Source organism: Hylobates moloch, unplaced genomic scaffold (genome assembly GCF_009828535.3).
Source record: "Hylobates moloch isolate HMO894 unplaced genomic scaffold, HMol_V3 SCAFFOLD_21, whole genome shotgun sequence".
Lineage (NCBI taxonomy): Eukaryota > Metazoa > Chordata > Mammalia > Primates > Hylobatidae > Hylobates > Hylobates moloch.
Window position 1 is genome coordinate 19,272,776 of NW_026652296.1, and position 18,767 is coordinate 19,291,542.

Genomic DNA, 18,767 nt, shown 5'->3' on the forward strand with positions numbered 1-18,767 from the left:
ACGTGACTGTGAGGCATGGCAGCTGGAAGAATAATGGCACAGGAAACCAAAGTTGAATGGCCAGTTTGAGGACACCTCGGCTGGACATGCCTGAAGGGATATCCAGGAGAATCAGTGGAAGCATGGGGCTGGCAACAGCTCATGGCCAGAGGCAAACATTTTGGAATGACCATGCTTCACCTAGGTGAAGTCTAAACATTACCAATTGAATAGGTGCAATGCCATGGGAAAGGCAAGAACGTGAATATTCAAACCTAGTGGAGAAGGCAAAGTCATCTGAGGTGACTGATTTATATGTGCAGCAACCAGAGAAGGTGGGTGGGACTGTCCAGAATGAGGGTCTTGGATGAAGGGAGAAGCTTTGGAGTAGCTATTCTCAATGTCCACTGCTGGGGAGCTGGCAAGAGATGAATTAAGGAATAGCAGTGAAGTCCAAACTGAAATTGGATAGTGTGAACTTTATTAGTGTGTTGAATCAGTTTCTGAACTTCCTCTAATGCTCAGCCTGAATGAAGAAACGAAGAAGACCAGCACTGCGGAAGATCCAAGGTGGAAGATGCAGGGTGGGAGTTCGTAAGGAGAATGCAGCAAAAGGTTACTGTGTGAGAGAGAACATTTGTACAACTCAGAAGGAATCATCCTTTTTTTTTTTCCTTAAAGTCTAGCCAGTCTAGGTAGAGATGAAAGAATTGAGAAATGTAGAGCAGTTTTAGGACAGGGGACTAGAAGAGTGGCTATTAGTGAGTGGGACTGGTGGGCTATAAAAAAGATGTGATAGAGAGAGTTAGGTCCAAATTCTGTGTCTCCCACAGAGATGGAGCAAGATTCTTGCTTGCTTGGTGTGATGAGGAAGAGAGCAAGAGGGCTTTTCCAAAAGCAAGAGGGCTGGAAACTGTCCACGGAATGATGCACACTCCCCACACAAACACACACATTCCCACGCCCCTTGGCATTTGCCCTTGCACCCACGTGCTATAAATATAGAATATTTACTCCAAACAGAGTGTGGAGGCTGGGACGCTGAGATCATCGTGTTCCTCTTCCCAAATCCTCCTTTCCTCCTCTTGCTTTCCAGAAAATGAAGGCACAGGTTCATTAGGATCCAGGATAGAAACTGGGTACTACTTAGGAATAACAAAAGAGATTAAAGTTAGCACTGAGAGATCTTAACAATATTACTGTTTTATCTAGACTATTAAAGGAAAACCAATTTTTAGGTCCCCTTAATGGGGAGATCTTATCTAGAGTCAGATAAGTGCCACACCCTCTCTCAAACCTTGAATATGTCTGTATTCGCATCAATGTGTGTACAAAACTGAAGGTTATCAGTTCGCCTTTTCTCACCATCATTTAGAAGACAGAGGGCCTAATTTAGTCCTGGCACAGCAGCAGCAGCAGGTGTTGTCTAGGTTTCCCATAACACCTAAGGTTAAGAAGTGGCACAGGACGATAACAGTAGCCTGAGAAGGAAAGACAAAGGAAAAACTGGGTTTTTATCTTCTTTCTTCTTAGGAGTAGGCCACTGTTGCTGCTACCCCTGAAGGCAAAGGTAGACCTCTTGGGAATAACATGGTATCATGCCCCCCTCAGAGACCACAAACCTTCATCTTCCATTGTTCCGTGATACTTCTGCGGCTTATTCTCTGGGGGGCTTTTTGCACCTGGAGGCAAGAGATCCTTAGGGTTGAACAGGGTTCAAGATGACAGTGGTGGGCTGCACAGTTCTGCGTCTTTCCTGCTGCTAAGGTCCCTAAAGGCAGAATTCAGAAAGTGTGGGAGCAGATGTCCTGGCCAAGAGCACAGCCACAAGATAATGCGGCTGCTGCGTGTCTGCAGCATTTTGGAAGTGAGTTAGGAGTCCAGAGTGAGGAGACAGGCCCTTCCCACAATCGCCAGAAGCAGGACTCAGGAAACTCCTACGCTGCTCCAATGGGAAGAGGCATTGGACCCCTGTGCCTCTTCCTCTGCTGCCACCATGTTGCTTGCACCCCCTATTTCTTATCTTTTTAATTTTATTTTTTCAGAAGACAGGATCTCACTATGTTGTCCAGGCTAGAGTACAGTGGCTGGAAGTCAGTTCACTGCAACCTCCACCCACTTCAGCCTCCCGAATAGCTGGAGTTACAGTCACGAGCCCCATGCCTGGCTAATTTTTGTAATTTTTGTAGAGAAGAGGTTTCAACATGTTACCTAGGCTGGTCTTGAACTCCTGAGCTCAAGTGATCCACCCACCTCAGCCTCCCAAAGTGCTGAGATTACAGGCATGAGCCACCACGCCCCGCCTACATCCCCTATTTCTTGACAGTGTGTGTGTCTGGAGTTTGGAGGATTGCACCTGTTGAGTTTTCTTTGCTATGAGAAAGTAATAATTTGTAAATGTATACACAAATACTATACTATGTAGTCATTTATTCAGTGACTATCTCTTGATCACTGAGACATGCCAGGTGTTACTTAAAGTATTGGAGAGACACCAGTGAGCTAGACTGACAGTTGTATTTCAGTAGGATAGGCAGACAATAAATGAGGAAAAATAAGATAATTACAGATAAGCAATATTTACTGCAAAGAAAATAAAATAAGGGAATAAGAATGATGGAAGTTGGGGCTGGATGCAGTGGCTCACGCCTGTAATCCCAGCACTTTGGGAGGCCGAGGCGGGCAGATCACCTGAGGTCAGGAGTTCAAGACCAGCCTGGCCAATATTGTGAAATGATGTCTCTACTAAAAATACAAAAATTAGCCAGGCGTTGGGATAAGCACCTGTAATCCCAGCTACTTGGGAGGCTGAGGCAGGAGAATCGCTTGAACCTGGGAGGTGGAGGTTGCAGTGAGCCAAGATCATGCCATTGCACTCCAGCCTGGGCAACAAGGGCAAAAATCCATCTCCAAAAAAAAAAAAAAAAAAGAGTGATAGGAGTTGGTTGCCCTGATTTAGAGTGGTCTAGGAAGACTTCTTTAAGAAGATGACATTTGAGCAGAAATAATGAAAAGGATCTAAAATTAAGAGATAAGAAGGAAGAATATTCCAGACAAAGAGTATGACCATGTAGAGTGGGATGTGAATAGGTGGCACCTCTGAAGCACAGGATGGGACAGGCACTTACTACACAGCACCAGTCCTAAATAGAATGGGTCAAGTTCCTTTTGAGTACGCTGCTGCCTCTCCTTGTCAATGTCTTTTTTTTTTTTTAACTCCTTTCTGCTGCCCAAAAGCACCCCTTTCCCATTCTGTGAATTCATCTGTCCTTCCTGTTCTCAGCTAGTTCTTGACTGACTTATCTGACAGATTTAACCCCAGAGAGGGTCTTGCTATGTTGACAGCCCAGGCTGGTCTCAAACCCCTGGCCTCAAGCAGTCCTGCCTCAGACTCCCAAGGTGCTGGGAAGATGGGTGAGAGCCACAACACCCAGCATTTTTTTTTTCATTGTCAGAACATCGTTATTCATTTCTCTTTGGCCTTTGTCCACCCCAAATGTATTTAAAAATAAAGAAGAAATTGTGAGCCCACAAATCATTAGAGCGCTATAATTTTCTCCAGGGATTAGGGCTGGGGGATTGTAGCACCACTGTCCCCTAGTTGTGTTTTACTCCAAAGGTTTTTATATTTATACCTTTGCTGATGCATTTCCCTTGGACTTCATCTGAGTTCATGGCCCTAGTTCTGAATGTTTCTTTCTCTGTCTCATGTTTTTTTGGTTGAGTTCTCTTGGTAAACTAAAGAATGGTTTGAGATTTGACTGTAAAATGATGATTCTCTTAAATGTGATGGGACTCACCCTGTTGTCCTTCAGGTAAGTCATCTTCGGGGAGAACATGTTTATTTCTATGTAATTTAGCTGCTTGTGGCCTCGGTTCTCCCAAACAGTGGTTTATTTTTCTCAGTTAACAAGTCCAGAGGTAGGCAGTTGAGGACTAGTGAGGCAACATCATAGTGTCATCGGAGTCCCGGGTTCCTCCTGTCTTTCTGCTCCACTGGCCTCGGTATGTGTGGTTTACAGCCTCTTGGTTCCATCCCAGAAAGGAAAAATAAGGAAAGCAGGCATGTTGGTTTTTACAGGAAAGCAGAACTTTGGCACATATCTTCAGGAGATTCTGTTACACCTCATTGTCTAGGACTGTGTTACCTGGCCATCCCTGGGAGGCTGGGAGTGGTTTCGGCTGAACATGTTGCTGCCCTGTACAAGAGTCAGGGTTCTGGCAGTGAGCAAGAAAGAGATGGATGCTACGAAGGCCATTAGCAGTGTCTGCAGGGCTCCTCCATCAGATCTTTTGCTCAGAACTTTTCACCTCCCTCTTGTAATTTACCCTCAACACCATATGAGCCAGAAAAAGAAATCAGGGTCAGTACTTAAGGGCCGTATAAGATTACTATTTTGAAGGTCTCATAAACCATATTGTTTACCATGATCACTTCCTTAATTTGCAGAATCATTCATCAAACCTTCTCCCAGTAGCAGAGATTTGCTACCGCTAAAGATACAGAAAGAAGGTCCAGCAACGAATTATAATAGCCAAAGACTACACAACTCAATTGTTCAGCAATAGATGACTAATTGAATAAACTGTAATATATTCAGCTTTGAAAAAAGAATGAAGAATATCACTATATCCTGCTATGGAATTGTACCCTGCATATATTGTTAAGTGGGGAAAAAAATAAGGTGGAAAAAGTTTGTACTGTATGCTAGCATTTATCTTAAAAGGCTGTGTGTCTTTGTATCTGTCTGTCCCTTCCCTACCAAGGGTAAAACTAAAACAAACTTTGTATGTGTTTTTGTTTTTATTTTTTGGGGACGGAGTCTTGCTCTGTTACCCAGGCTGGAGTGCAGTGACACAACCTCGGCTCACTGCAACCTCCACCTCCTGGGTTCAAGCAATTCTCCTGCCTCAGCCTCCCAAGTAGTTGGAATTACAGGCACGTGCCACTCTGCCCAGCTAATTTTGTATTTTTAGTAGAGACGGGGTTTCACCATCTTGGCCAGGCTGGTCTCTGTGATCCACCCACCTCAGCCTCCCAAAGTGCTGGGATTACAGGCATGACCCACCACGCCTGGCCTACAAACTTTGTTTTTAAATGGTTACCTTTAGAGAACAGGATGGAAGTGACAGGGAAAGAAGCCAGTTTTTCCAAATATGCCCTTTTTATGTATTTGACTTTGGAACCATTTTAAGCATTTTACCTCATTATTAAAACAAAATTAATTTTTTAACCTTTTTTAAAAGTTGCAAAAATTATGTAGAATTCCAATGTATACTTCACCCAGCTTCCCTTAATGTTGACATTTTATTTAACAGTAGTATAATGATTGAAACCAAGAAAGCAACATTGATATGATACTCTTTAACTAATCTACAGACCTTATTCATATTCATTCCTTCAGTTTCCTAGAAATATTTTTTTTCTGGCCCAGTATCCACATTCCATTTAGCAGTTGTGACTCCCTAACCTTCTCCAGTCTGTGACGATTCCTTTGTCTTTCCTTATCTTTCATGACCTTGACACTTTTGAAGAGTACTGACCAGTTTTGTGGACTGTTCTCAGTTTGTATTTGCCTGATGTTTTCTTATGGTGAGATTTGAGGTTATGCATTTTAGGCAAGAGTATCATAGAAATCATATTACGTCCTCCTCAGTGCATTATATCAGGGGATGCATGATATGAATACATCTTATTACTCGTGATGTAACTTTGATTACTTGGTTAACGTGCCATCTGCCAAGTTTCTCCACCATAAAATAACTATCTCTAAAAATTAGTATCTTCTGAGTGGATATTTTGAGACTCTATCCTGTTTTTCATCCTACTTCTGTCCATTAATTTTAGCTTCCATCAATGGTTCTTGCTTTCAGTAAATTATTACCATGGTGTTTAGCTAATGGTAATTTTCTATTCTCATCATTCCTTCTACATTTATTAATAAGAATTCTATTATAATGAAGTTGTCCTTTGTCTCCCATTTATTTATATCAGTATTGACTTGTGGATTTTCTTTTATTTTATAATCCATTGCTCTATTTATTTTGTTTTCAAGTTGTCCAGATTTGGCCGTTGGTAGCTCCTTTACATTGGCTTCTGTGTTTTTTTGACATGCTCCCATTGTTTTTTGAGTGCTTTCTTACTTTCTGGCACCATGAGATGTTCAAGTCCATGTTACATTTTTCGTGCCCCTGCGTTGGAATTGACCATCTCCAACGATCCTTGCTTTCTTTTACTTGAGAATAGCATTTAGAAACCAAACTCTGGCTACTAGGTATGCCCACTGCTACTGGATTGTTATTGCTTCTAGACTCTCTGTGCACATGGAGCTAGGAAACAGATGTATGCATAGTTACACAAGCACTCATACCACACAGCTATATTCATTCTGTATATATTCATCCATAGTGAATTTTCTGATTACAGTGCAGCATCATCGGGTTCATTACAGTCTCCTCCTCTTCCTTATTTGTAACTTCTTTCTCTGGCAGGATGAAGCCTGGACCTTGTTATCATAACACAGTATATTTACTCATTCATTTCATCCCTAGTATACACATCAAGTAGTTTTAGAATTGCTAACCTGTATTTTGTGAAAAATATATTTACTAGAATATAATGTTGGTCTATAGTGGGTTTTTTGGTCTTTAGTGTTACAGTATATAATCAGAATACTATTTGCCAAAGTTGCTTAGTTTAGTTATTTTCTTCACCACCTGCTTCAGTGTGGTTAAATTAATAGGGGGGAAACATCAATTCCTAAAACTCAAAAGCAAAATGAAACAATTGAATCTAGCTGTGTATCAAGTGAATAGCTTATAACTCACAGAAAAGGATTATTTCAAGGGTCTATATTTAATATGTTTATACATTTTTATTTCTATATAATTTCATTTTGCAACTCCAGTGTACCCTTTATCCAGATTCACCAGCTGTGTTTACATTTTGCCTCATTGATTCTATCATTTTTGCCCTTTGTCACTCTCTCCTTTGTGTCTCTGTCCCTTTCTTTCTCCGAGTACATGCATAGACACATGCGTCACTTTTTGTCTGAGGTATTTGAGATTAAGTTGCAGGCATTTTACCCCCTTGTCCCCTAAATACTTTGAGTGTGTATTTCACTAAGTACAAGGACTTTCTCTTGTATATTCACAGTTCAGTTCTCAGAATCAAGAAATAAAAATACTGTTCTCCAATCCACAGTTCATATTCAAGTCTTATCATTTGTTTCAGCATATTTTATAGCTGTCATTTCCCCAGTCCAGGATCCAATCCAGGATCACCCGTTACCTTTAGCTGTCATGTCCCTTTAGTCTTCGTTAATCTGAATCAGTTCCTCAGTTTTTCTTTTTATTTTATGACCTTCAAGTTTTTGAAGAGTACTGGCCAGTTTTTTTTGTAGGTTGTCCCTCAGTTTGGATTTGTCTCTGTTTCCTCAGGGTTGGATCTAGGTTTAGTACTACCACAGAACTGACACAGCCATCTCAATATATCACAACAGGAATAACATGGTGTCCATTTGTCTGATGATGGTAACTTTGATCACTTAGTACAGTGATGTCTGTCAGATTTCTCCACTTATAAAGTTTCTGTTTTTCCCTTTGAAAATAAGAAGTAATTTTGGAGAAATGAATTGGAACTATACCTGTTCCTCATCAAAGTATCACCCATTGGTTTTAGCATCCATTGATTATTTTTGGCTGAATCGATCATCACTATGATGGTTACAAAGTGGTGATTTTCTAACTGTTGCTCTGCACTGGTTAGTTAGCATTCTACTATAAGGAAGAGTGTTCCCTTTTTCTCCCATTTATTTATTTTATGTCAGTATGAATACATGGGTTCTTTTTTTATTGAGTGAGTTATAATCTGTTACTATCTTTATTTTGATGTTCTGTTCATATAGTTCTACACTTAGCCAGTGGGAGTCTCTTCGAGCTTTACGTGTTATTCTCATATGTCTCCCTCATTCTTTGAGTACTTTCTTACATCTAACACAGTAATATGTTTCAGGCTTAGTCTATATTTTCTCTACCACAGCCCTAGCTACAGTTAGCCATTTCTCTAGCACACTGTGGCTCTGTTGTGTAGAGAATGGTTTTTAGCAATCAAGATTCAGGAGGGTGTGTTCATTGCTACTGCAATGATGTTTCTCCTAGGCCCTTTCAGTGGACATAGCTGGAATACACACAGAGAGACTATAAATATGCATATGTGTAAATATATGCATTCATTTGTATATGTGTGTATAGACACATGTACATACATAAACATGCATATCCATGTCTATTTCTGTACCTTTATGTATATGTATGTGTGTATATAAATACACATGTACACCTAACCATGAGTTAATACTGATACCTCCAATTCATTCTAGCACCGCAGAGTTTATTTTAGTTTTCCTCCTTTCCATATTTATAATTTCCTTCTCCAACAGTGAAAGCCCTTACTCCTGCTACCCCCGATATCTTTACTCATTTGCTGAATCCTAGATTAAACAGAAAGTAGTTTCAGGATTGCTAACCTTGCAACTACAGAAAATAAACCTACTTTCAAGTATGTATTTAAAACACTATACATACTTAGCAGGGTATAACCCTAAGTGGCTAGGGAGAGAAAAATCTTGCAATTTTTTGGTAATTATGTTTCGAGTGAGTTGTAATGGTATTAGTTTTCTGAAAATGTTATATTATGGGACAGATCAAATGAGTACTGATATTGGTGTGGTTGAAAATTGAATTTTTCAACATGATTAAAGAAATACAGATGTGAGGTTGATAAAACTAAAATCCTTCAATCATAATTTGAACTAAAAATATCAGTTATGACCTCATGATGTATTTTGTCTTATATAGGCATATGTTTATATACACTCTACACACACAAACACTTCCTGTATTTGCCCACTGAGTAGGCACTAGAAACCACGATCATCCCTAGTAGCAGGGACCACCTCTAGGGCATCCAGATTGTTGTCTGTAAGTTTTCTACCCGTGCCTATGGCTAGACTGTTTCTTAGCCACTTGCCCTGCAGCCTGGCGAGAGAGAGGAAAGATTAGCTGTTCCCATGCTATGAAGACGTTTGCTCTGGTCTTCCTGGTGGCCCTGCTGTGCACAGAGAGCCCAGAGTCTGTTCTGCTGCCCATGCTTGGTGGCCTCACACATAAGCTCTTGCCTGCCAGCTATGTGCTCCTTCCTCAGTGGGGTCTGGGTCTCCCCGGAAGTGACCAGCATTGTTGAGTCTAAGAAAGTGACAGTGGAGAACAAGTTCTGCCTTCCCTCCTGCCCCAAGAACAACTTGGTAAACCAGGATGTATTGGTTCATTTTCACACTGCTGATAAAGACATACCAGGGACTGGGAAGAAAAAGAAGTTTAATTGGACTTACAGTTCCACATGGATGGGAAGGACTCAGAATCATGGTGGGAGGCAAAAGGCTCTTCTTACATGGAAGCAGCAAGAGAAAATGAGGAAGAAGCAAAAGCAGAAACCCCTGATGAGCCCATCAGATCTCATGAGACTCATTAACTATCATGAGAATTGCATGGAAAAGGCCAGCCCCCATGATTCAGTTGCCTCCCCACTGAGTCCCTCCCACAATGTGGGAATTCTGGGAGATACAATTCAAGTTGGTACTTGGATGGGGACACAGCCAAACCATATCACTCTGCCCCAGCCCCTCCAAATCTCATGTCTTCACATTTCATGCCTTCCCAGCAGTCCCCCAAAGTCTTAACTCATTCAGCATTAACCCAAAAGTCCACAGTCCAGAGTCTCATCTGAGACAAGGCAAGTCTCTTCCACCTATGAGCCTGTAAAATCAAAAGCAAGCTAATTACTTTCTAGATATGATTTGGATACAGGTATTGAGGAAATACAGCCATTCCAAATGGGAGAAATTGGCCAAAACAAAGGGGGCCCATGCAAGTCCGAAATCCACCGGAGCAGTGAAATTTTAAGGCTCCAAAATGATCTCCTTTGACTTCAGGTGTCTCATTCAGGTCATACTGATGCAAGAGGTGGGTTCTTGTGGTCTTGGGCAGCTCCACACCTGTGCCTTTGCAGGGTACAGCCTCCCTCCCAGCAGCTTTCATGGGCTGGCGTTGAGTGTCTGTGGCTTTTCCAGGCACACAGTGCAAACTGTCAGTGGATCTACAGTTCTGGGGTCTGGAGGATAGTGCCCCTCTTCTCACAGCTCCACTAGCCAGTGACCAAGTAGGGACTCTGTGTGGGGGCTCCGACCCCACATTTCCCTTCTGCACTGCTCTAGCAGAGGTTCTCCATGAGGGCCCCGCCCCTGCAGCAAACTTTTGCCTGGACATCCAGGTGTTTGCATACATCTAAAATTTAGGTGGAGGTTCCCAAACCTCAATTCTTGACTTCCGTGCACCCTCAGGCTCAACACCACGTGGAAGCTGCCAAGGTTTGGCGCTTTCACCCTCTGAAGCCACAGCCCGAGCTGTACGTTGGCCCCTTTCAGCCATGGCTGGAACAGCTGGGACAGGACAACAAGTCTCTAGGCTGCACACAGCACAGGGACCCTGGGCCCAGCCCACAAAACCACTTTTTCCTCCTGGGCCTCCGAGCCTGTGATGGGAGGGGCTGCCATGAAGGTCTCTGACGTGGCCTAAAGACATTTTCCCCATGCTCTTGGGGATTAACATTAGGCTCCTTGTTACTTATGCAAATTTCTGTAGCCGGCTTGAATTTCTCCCCAGAAAATTGATTTTTCTTTTCTATAGCATAGTCAGGCTGCAAATTTTCCAAACTTTTATTCTTTCCTTCCCTTATAGAACTGAATGTTTTTAACAGAACCTAAGTCATCGCTTGAATGCTTTGCTGCTTAGAAATTTCTCCCACCAGATATCCTAAATCATCTTTCTCAAGTTCAAAGTTCCGCAAATCTCGAGGGCAGGGGCAAAATGCTACCGGTCTCATTGCTTAAATGTAACAAAAGTCACGTTTGCTCCAGTTCCCAACAAGTTCCTCATCTCCTTCTGAGACCACTTCAGCCTGGACCTTATTGTCCATGTCTCTGTCAGCATTTTGGGCAAAGCCATTCAACAAGTCTGTAGGAGGTTCCAAGCTTTCCCACATTTTATCTTCTTCTGAACCTTCCAAACTGTTCCAACCTCTGCCTATTACCCAGTTCCAAAGTCGCTTCCACATTTTTGGGTATCTTTCCAGCAATGCCCTGCTTTACTGGTACCAATTTACTGTATTAGTTCGTTTTCATGCTGCTAATAAAGGCATATCCAAAACTGGGAACAAAAAAAGGTTTAATTGGACTTACAGTTCCACATGGCTGGGGAGGCCTCAGAATCATGGCAAGAGGCAAAAGGCTGTTCTTACATGGCGGCAGCAAGAGAAAAATGAGGAAGAAGCAAAAGTAGAAATCCCTGATAAACACATCAGATCTCATTAACTGTCACTAGAATAGCACTGGAAAGACTGGCCCCCGTGATTCAGTTACCTCCCCACTGGCTCCCTCCCACAATACATGGGAATTCTGGGAGATAAATTCAAGTTGAGATTTGGATGGTGACACAGCCACATCATATCACAGAAATATGCAAATTTTGGGCACCAAGATGAACCTCAAGCTTTCTTATTGCAAGGAGGACCTCTGTAACACAGTGGGCCGAGTGGCAGGAGGTGCCTGGGATCCACCCTCCTTTAGCCCTGCTTTGATGGCCATTTCCTGTACCCCCACCCCAGTGGCCTCTCTTCTGTCCCAGTACTTACTGGGCTTCTTAGTCTTTGGGCCACTTTAGTACTGAGTTATAGGAATTCTGGTGTCATTTTCAGCCATGAGGTTAAGGGAAGAATGTGGGCAGGGCATGGGTGGAGGCTTCCATATCCAGGGATTCTGGCACTGGGTGAGTCCCTTATGGGCAAACATAGAATTCCTGCTTAGACTTACCCCTTTCTCTGGGCCCAGTAACTTCAAATCCAACTCAGACAGCCTGGCCTCAGACACAGGGGACCCATTGCTTGCAATTCTGGACTCCAGGGTCAAGATCATGGGGCAGGAGCAGAAGTCCAAGGCTCCAGACTTGCTCTGCCACTAACTCACAGAGGAGCAAGGGCTACATTTCTTACCGCTCTGGGCCAAGATAAGGAAGAACCCGGGGTGTCCAGTGATACCTGCAGGGCTCACTCACATGGCATGGCCACCTCTTCCTCTCAGTGTCAGTAATCACCCCTTCCTCTCAGTGTCAGTAATCACCCCTCTGCTTGCTTACTCAGGGAGAAAAAACATTCCCGCTAAAAGAGACTAGGACTCCTGGAAACAAAATGGCTGAAGCCAGGTCTGGACAGGAAATGTACAAGAGGAGTGTGGAATATGTTGAAAGCAAGGGAACTATCGAAAGACTACCAGTCTTTGATATAACATACAAACATAAATGTACACATATCCATACCTATATATGTGTGTATATATACATATACACCTAACCATGAGTTCATACTGATACCTTCAGTCCATTCAAATACCGCAGAGTTGATTTTCGTCTCCCTTTTTTCCACATTTGACTAGGTCATGTTGAAGGAACTCAGGAGCCAACATAGAGAGGCTCCCATGAGCCAAATGTGAACAGCAATAAGAATAGTAACTGCAGTGCAGTAAAACATGGCAGATATATTTAAATGCATGCCTTCATTTTATCCCATAAAGAAGTAATAAAAAAAATTTCATTGGTCACTTTTTGGGATGTTATTTTGGAAAGTGATTAAATAAAGAGAATCAAATATTTAGCTTGTCCCTCCTATGTGAACTGTACATTAGGGTAGCCCCTGATGAATTAACAGATCTAGGCAATGATCATCAATTCAAAAGAAAGATGACCAGATAACATCTGCCTCTTGGTGGACATTCAGATGCTCAAATCTTAAGCTGATCAAGTTCCAAGGTAGAACTCCTAGTTTAGAGAAAATACAGGGAATAAAGGTACCTGTTCAGTGACACAGCAGAAATGCAGTTGTTTTTAAGTGTGGCAATGATAATAATACATATTTTACAAGAGTTCATATCTTTAGAAATGTGTATTGAAATATGTAAGGATGAAACAGTATGATGCTTAGGATTTACTTCCTAACAATCTGGGAGGGTGGAGTGTGGTAAAAATAAACAAGATTGTCCATAAGAGGTCATTATACTTTCCTATATTTTGGTCTATGTTTGAAAATTTCAGTAGCAAAATTTTAAAAATAAATTTTCAGTGCTACCGGCTCTGAAGCATATCTTCCAAGAGGACAGGACAGCATCCTGGGAATGTGTGCCACTCACAAGGTGCCTTGCACAGACCACAGCGGGGCGGGGGCACAGGATGGGACACCATGTCCTTCTCATTGCTTTATCCCTGGCACACAGTAGTCAGTACACAATAGGAGAAGAAATGAATGGCCATGGAGGTGGCAGCCAACCTTTGGGTATAAATTCTGTTCTGAAATCAGTCCCGTTACTTGTAACTGAGAGCCGGCCACTTACACCACATGACATTTAAGCACTCCCCTATTCCCAGGGTTGCTGCCGTTTATATATATGGTGATGTGATGCATATGACCCTTCTTCTTCCCAGGCTCAGGCCCGATGTCACCGCATAGGCCAGAGCAAAGCTGTGAAGGTGTATCGCCTCATCACTCGAAATTCCTACGAGCGCGAGATGTTTGACAAGGCCAGCCTAAAGCTGGGGCTGGACAAGGCTGTTCTTCAGGACATCAACCGAAAGGGTGGCACCAATGGGGTGAGTGTGATGGGCCTGCTCTGGAGTCTTAAGGAACACTGGTCGCACAGCCCAGGCAGGCTTCTCTTCTTACAGCTGTTTAAGGGTTCACTTCTGCTGCATTGAGCCAGCCCTCACATCATTATTGGGTAATTCCCTACAACAGGGCATCATTCAGAGTCAGGTGTCTGTGCTTTCTGGGTGGTTAAAGGAAATCCGTAGAAGCAGTTATGAGGTAAGATTGCCCAGCTTGGTGTAACATTTCAGTAAACAGAGTTTTTAACCGTGCCCGTTAGAAGCCAGTAGATCTTAACATTGTATTTGTTACTGTGTCTTATCTCATACCTCAGACTTTGAGCTTTGAGAGTGTACTGAGACCAATTTTATCTATGTCCCCTTGGCCCCTAACAGTGCTCGGCATATTAAAAACATAAAGTGCTGGATGGTCAGTAAATGAATGAATAAATTAGCAGCTTAAAATAAGGCAGTTAAAATATTTTTTCCCCTTTGGGGGCATAAGAATTACAGCTAAGATTCTTAAATTGTCTTAAAGTATCTTAAAGTATAGGCAAACAAAGCAGAATATCTCCTTAATCTCTGGGCTCAGAGCATCGAAGATTGGATGCTTAAACCTTCTAAATGAGTTGTCTTTAGTCCAGATGTTCCATATCCTCTTAGCTATGCATATGTTGCTAAGTATAATACTTCAAGTCAGTCATGCAGAGAGTCGTGGAATTCCCTCTTGTGACTGATATAAAGAGAACCAGATTCTTAATTAGAACCAGAAAAGGGTGTTTGGGACCCATTTCCTGTTTTTTTTTTTGTTTTTTTTTTTTGAGAAGATCACATTTGTCATGGGATCATTTTTTTTTTAGTTGAGAAATGACATCATTTACAATACTAATATACATATTTAATAATGAATAAATCATTGTTCTGCTTGTTTGGTACATCTGGAGGTTTTTAAAGATACAAGCTCTCACTAAAATATGAAGATGTCAAAAATACCATCTTCAGTGATGCGTAGTTGTGGTGGCTTGTGACATTTGATAATAACCAACGTCCTGAAGAATGTTAGGGACCTTGGATCATGTGCTGAGCTTCGTTTCAGAGCTGCCTATAGAGGACTGTCTGCCTGCCCTCCCCAGAGTATCGCATCTGGGTTTTCACTAGCTGAAGTTTGTTGCCCACGTCCTTTGTTCTTCTAACATGCAGTTCGTGGAGGAACTGTGCACTGAATCACAAAAAATAGATTTGAGGCTGTTTTTCTCCTATACATTTTCCACTTTGTGAGTAGCCTTTGGTGACCTGTCCAGGTACAGCAGCTCTCAAAAATGGAGGTAGAGGACCTACTCCGGAAAGGTGCTTATGGAGCCTTAATGGATGAAGAAGATGAAGGCTCCAAGTTCTGTGAAGAAGACATAGACCAGATTTTGCAGAGGAGAACGCACACCATCACCATCCAGTCTGAGGGGAAAGGGTCCACTTTTGCCAAGGTACAAGGCCTTCTCTCCAGAGCTGTTGGGGGTGGGAGAGAAAAAAAAAATGTTTATTCTCTGAAACCCATTAGCAGGGCTTCTATTTCTCTGAATGCAAATCCTAGAAATTGGCTGCACATTTAGTCTGCGTGACTATCTAAAGATGTAGATCCTTAGAGGAAGGAAGTCTGAATAAGGAGTCAGGGACTATACAAAGAAAATACCACTCCTCACCTTTGAGAGCTGATCTTTAACAGACGGAATAAACACTCCTATTCTCAGTTGGCTCTGTTTGCAAGGACCGCTCTGAAACCTTCCAGTGGACATCTTGATTCCCTTGTAGAGCACTTCTTGATCACTGATAGAGAGTGAAAGCTCCAGTGAACACTCCATTCCCCAAACTCAAGCAATTAGTTTGTTTATTTAATGAGAAAGAGATTTTACGTAAAATTCCCAGCTTCTAGTCTGGGTGCCTCTTTTCTCTGCTGTTTAGGCCACTGGATTTAAAACTTAGCAGATCACTCTCAGGTTTGCTTAGCCACAACCACTGCTGATTCCTGTGTGAGCTTTGTGACCTGTTTGATTAAATCTTCTGTTTGGTGACAGCTGGAAGTTTTTTAGTGGGACGTTCAGTGTTTTATAAGGAGGATATGGATGAACCATCCCTTGTCTCTACACCTCATACTGCCCAGCCTAGTACCTTTTCCATAGCAGACATTTGGTAACTGTTGCACTGAAAGAAAAATCTAGAAAAGTTTTAAGCGTTAACTCTTTCACAGGAAACGAGACACCACGTGTCACATTGCCATTGTCTTCCGGGGTTTGCCTTCCTGCTTCTAAGCTTAAGCTCCAAAAAAAAAAATGATCCCTTCAGTTGAAATTGTAATTTCCTCACCCAATTTTTAAAATAAAAGGTAAAAAAAGAATAGCCTTGAGATTTTCAATTCATTTTGGAAGCTCTGTTAAGGGTTTGATTTTGAATGCAAATAGATAATATACTTAGGTTTCTCTTGAAGTAACACTGGTGTTTTATTTGTTTGTACTGTGTTCAAGCACAGTTTATTAATTCTTGTCTTCTTCACAGGCCAGCTTTGTGGCTTCAGGAAACAGAACAGATATTTCCTTAGATGATCCTAACTTTTGGCAGAAATGGGCTAAAATAGCTGAACTAGACACTGAAGCAAAGAATGAAAAGGTACAGCAAAATAATATTTTATTCCATGGAACATTCACTTATGTCATACATGACAATAAATTCCTATACAGCTCAAGTCGTTATTTACTCCTGAGTCTTGGTTCTTAAATGATATTTGTACCACGCTTAAAATATGCCTGGCACATAGACATCACTCAATAAATCTTAACCGTTGTCATTTTTAAACGGCCATTCAGTCTGTTGGGCACCTGGGAAATTAGATGAAGGCAATTAGAACTGGAACTGGACACACAGGTCAAGTTAAGGCCTCTGTCTCAAACCAACATTCTATCCCTGGCATGTGACTATTTTATTTCTATTTCAACACTTCCTGTGAGGGAAACTTCACACATAATAGAGGGAAAAAGCATGACAGAAGTTTGTTGGCTTTACCTCCATTCTTCCAGTGTCTCATGTTTTCTTAATTCTGAACATGAGAAAGAGAATGGACTTGAGAGTGAAACCAGAGTATGCCTTTGGATGAAGTTTTTGACCCCCACTGAGATTAGTAGAAGAGGAGGTGGTCAGGCCCACACTGCGGGGTTACAAGATAACATTTGTGGGTATAACTGGCACCAGTGCCCAGCCCACTGTGAAGCACCCCTTAAATGTTGATTTCCCTTCCTTCATCTCTGACCCTGTCACCTCACTTCAGGATGAGTGTCTTCTCAGGTAAGTATTGAACTCTCATGGTTCCACAAAGCCAGGAGACAGTCCCTGCTTGTAGCTAGCTAATTCAGTAACCAGCACCCAGCCAGAACGACCACAGGTTGCTTAATCCACCCTCTTCTCCTATAAATAGAAATGCTGATTTTCCTCTTTTAAGAAGATCCTGCAGTCCCCTTTAGTAACCTGTTCTAAGTGTTTCACACACAGTGTCGCAATCAAGAAGCTACTATGTGTGCAGGACATTGGGTCCAAGCAGGGGAAGAAAGCACTGTGGCCCTGTAGCCAGGCAGAAGCAGTTGGAGCCTTCCGTGTTGGGAAACACAGTGATCAAAGCAGGGATAACACGACATTTGTTATCTGGGCTGTGTGGAGGAGTAGTCAAGAGGTTGGCCTGGCTTGGGGAAGAGGTATAGAGGGAAGGAGTGAGGAGCAGGAAGCAATGGAGACTAGAGAAGACACATAGCCAGGGGAGCCATCAGAATGACCGAGGCTTTTGAGCTGGAGACGGTATTTTCAGTGAAAGGCAAAAGGTTAGTGGATAGAACCAGTTGAAGGCAGATAAATAAAGCAGGAATATGCGTTTGTCTTCAGAAAGTTGCTGAGCAGATGGAATTCTCCAGCTTGTCTTGTCTCCAGAGTGCAGACTGCTCTCTGCATGCTGGGCAGAACAGCTGGGTCTTCACTACTCCAGTCTTTCTTGGCAAGAGCCGACACCACTTTGGTCACTGGGGGGACCTTGCCTGCCCACACCCCGGGTAGAATGACTGCAGAAACAACAGATGGTGACAAGCAGCACTGGGGGCCAGGGAGCACGTCAACTTGAGCAAGTCCCAGAGAATCTTTTCTGCATGTCCTGTGGTCATGGAGACAGCAGGCATGCTGGAGGATGAGACAGGGGCATGGTTCTATCCCAAATGTGTCCTGAGGATACACTTAGGCTTTGTGAAAGGGATAGAGAAAAGAGGGCTTTCTTCCCAGTAGTCCTCTCCATTTCTAGGAAAGCTTAGTGATCGACCGACCTCGCGTGAGAAAGCAGACCAAACACTACAACTCGTTTGAGGAAGACGAGCTCATGGAGTTTTCAGAGTTAGACAGCGACTCAGACGAGAGGCCCACGAGATCCAGGCGCCTCAATGACAAAGCCAGGCGCTACCTCCGAGCGGAGTGCTTCCGGGTAGAGAAGAACCTGCTCATCTTTGGGTGGGTATTGGCTCTGCTTGGTTTTGTTGTTGTTATTGTTGTTTGTTCCCCTCTGTTTTTCAGTCCCTGAGATTTGTCTAGGATGTCTCTCCAGTCACCTTTGGAATTATAGGGCAAAGGGGGATCTGTTGGAGCAAGAGAGAACTGTGCCTTCTGCCCAGAATCCCTCTCAGTCACTGTATGCTCCGCAACCACAATGCAGACATGCCATGATTTTCTCATATGCCTGTCACAACAAATCTCTGGTCTTAATTTGCTGTCTGGTACTAATTTCCTGCTTCCCCCCACCCCCTAAGGCTATATAAGGAGTCCACACAACAGATGTTATAGCAAGGCATGATTCGTGCGGGGCTTTGGCTGTGGTAGAAATCAAAGGTTCAGCTTCCATGAGCTCATCATTGCTTTTGAATAGTGCTGCTGGACTCTTTTTAATTCCAAATTTATTCCCTGCTCCCAGTATTTTGGTCCCTCCCTTTTTAACATTGTAGTGGCCATGTGAAGCTCTCAGTGTCCAA

At 42.7% G+C, this 18,767-nt stretch overlaps 1 protein-coding gene across 4 annotated transcripts in view; it reads left to right on the forward strand.

Annotated features, from left to right (window-relative positions):
• The window catches only part of CHD6 (chromodomain helicase DNA binding protein 6), a 206,628-nt gene that overhangs the window by 137,558 nt on the left and 50,303 nt on the right, over positions 1 to 18,767 (forward strand). For all 4 annotated transcript variants that reach the window (XM_058433279.1, XM_032143088.2, XM_058433281.1 and 1 more), the window contains 4 exons: positions 13,567 to 13,731; positions 15,027 to 15,206; positions 16,273 to 16,383; positions 18,050 to 18,252. In XM_058433279.1, the coding sequence (XP_058289262.1) occupies positions 13,567 to 13,731; positions 15,027 to 15,206; positions 16,273 to 16,383; positions 18,050 to 18,252 (659 nt within the window). The remainder of the gene's footprint in view (positions 1 to 13,566; positions 13,732 to 15,026; positions 15,207 to 16,272; positions 16,384 to 18,049; positions 18,253 to 18,767) is intronic.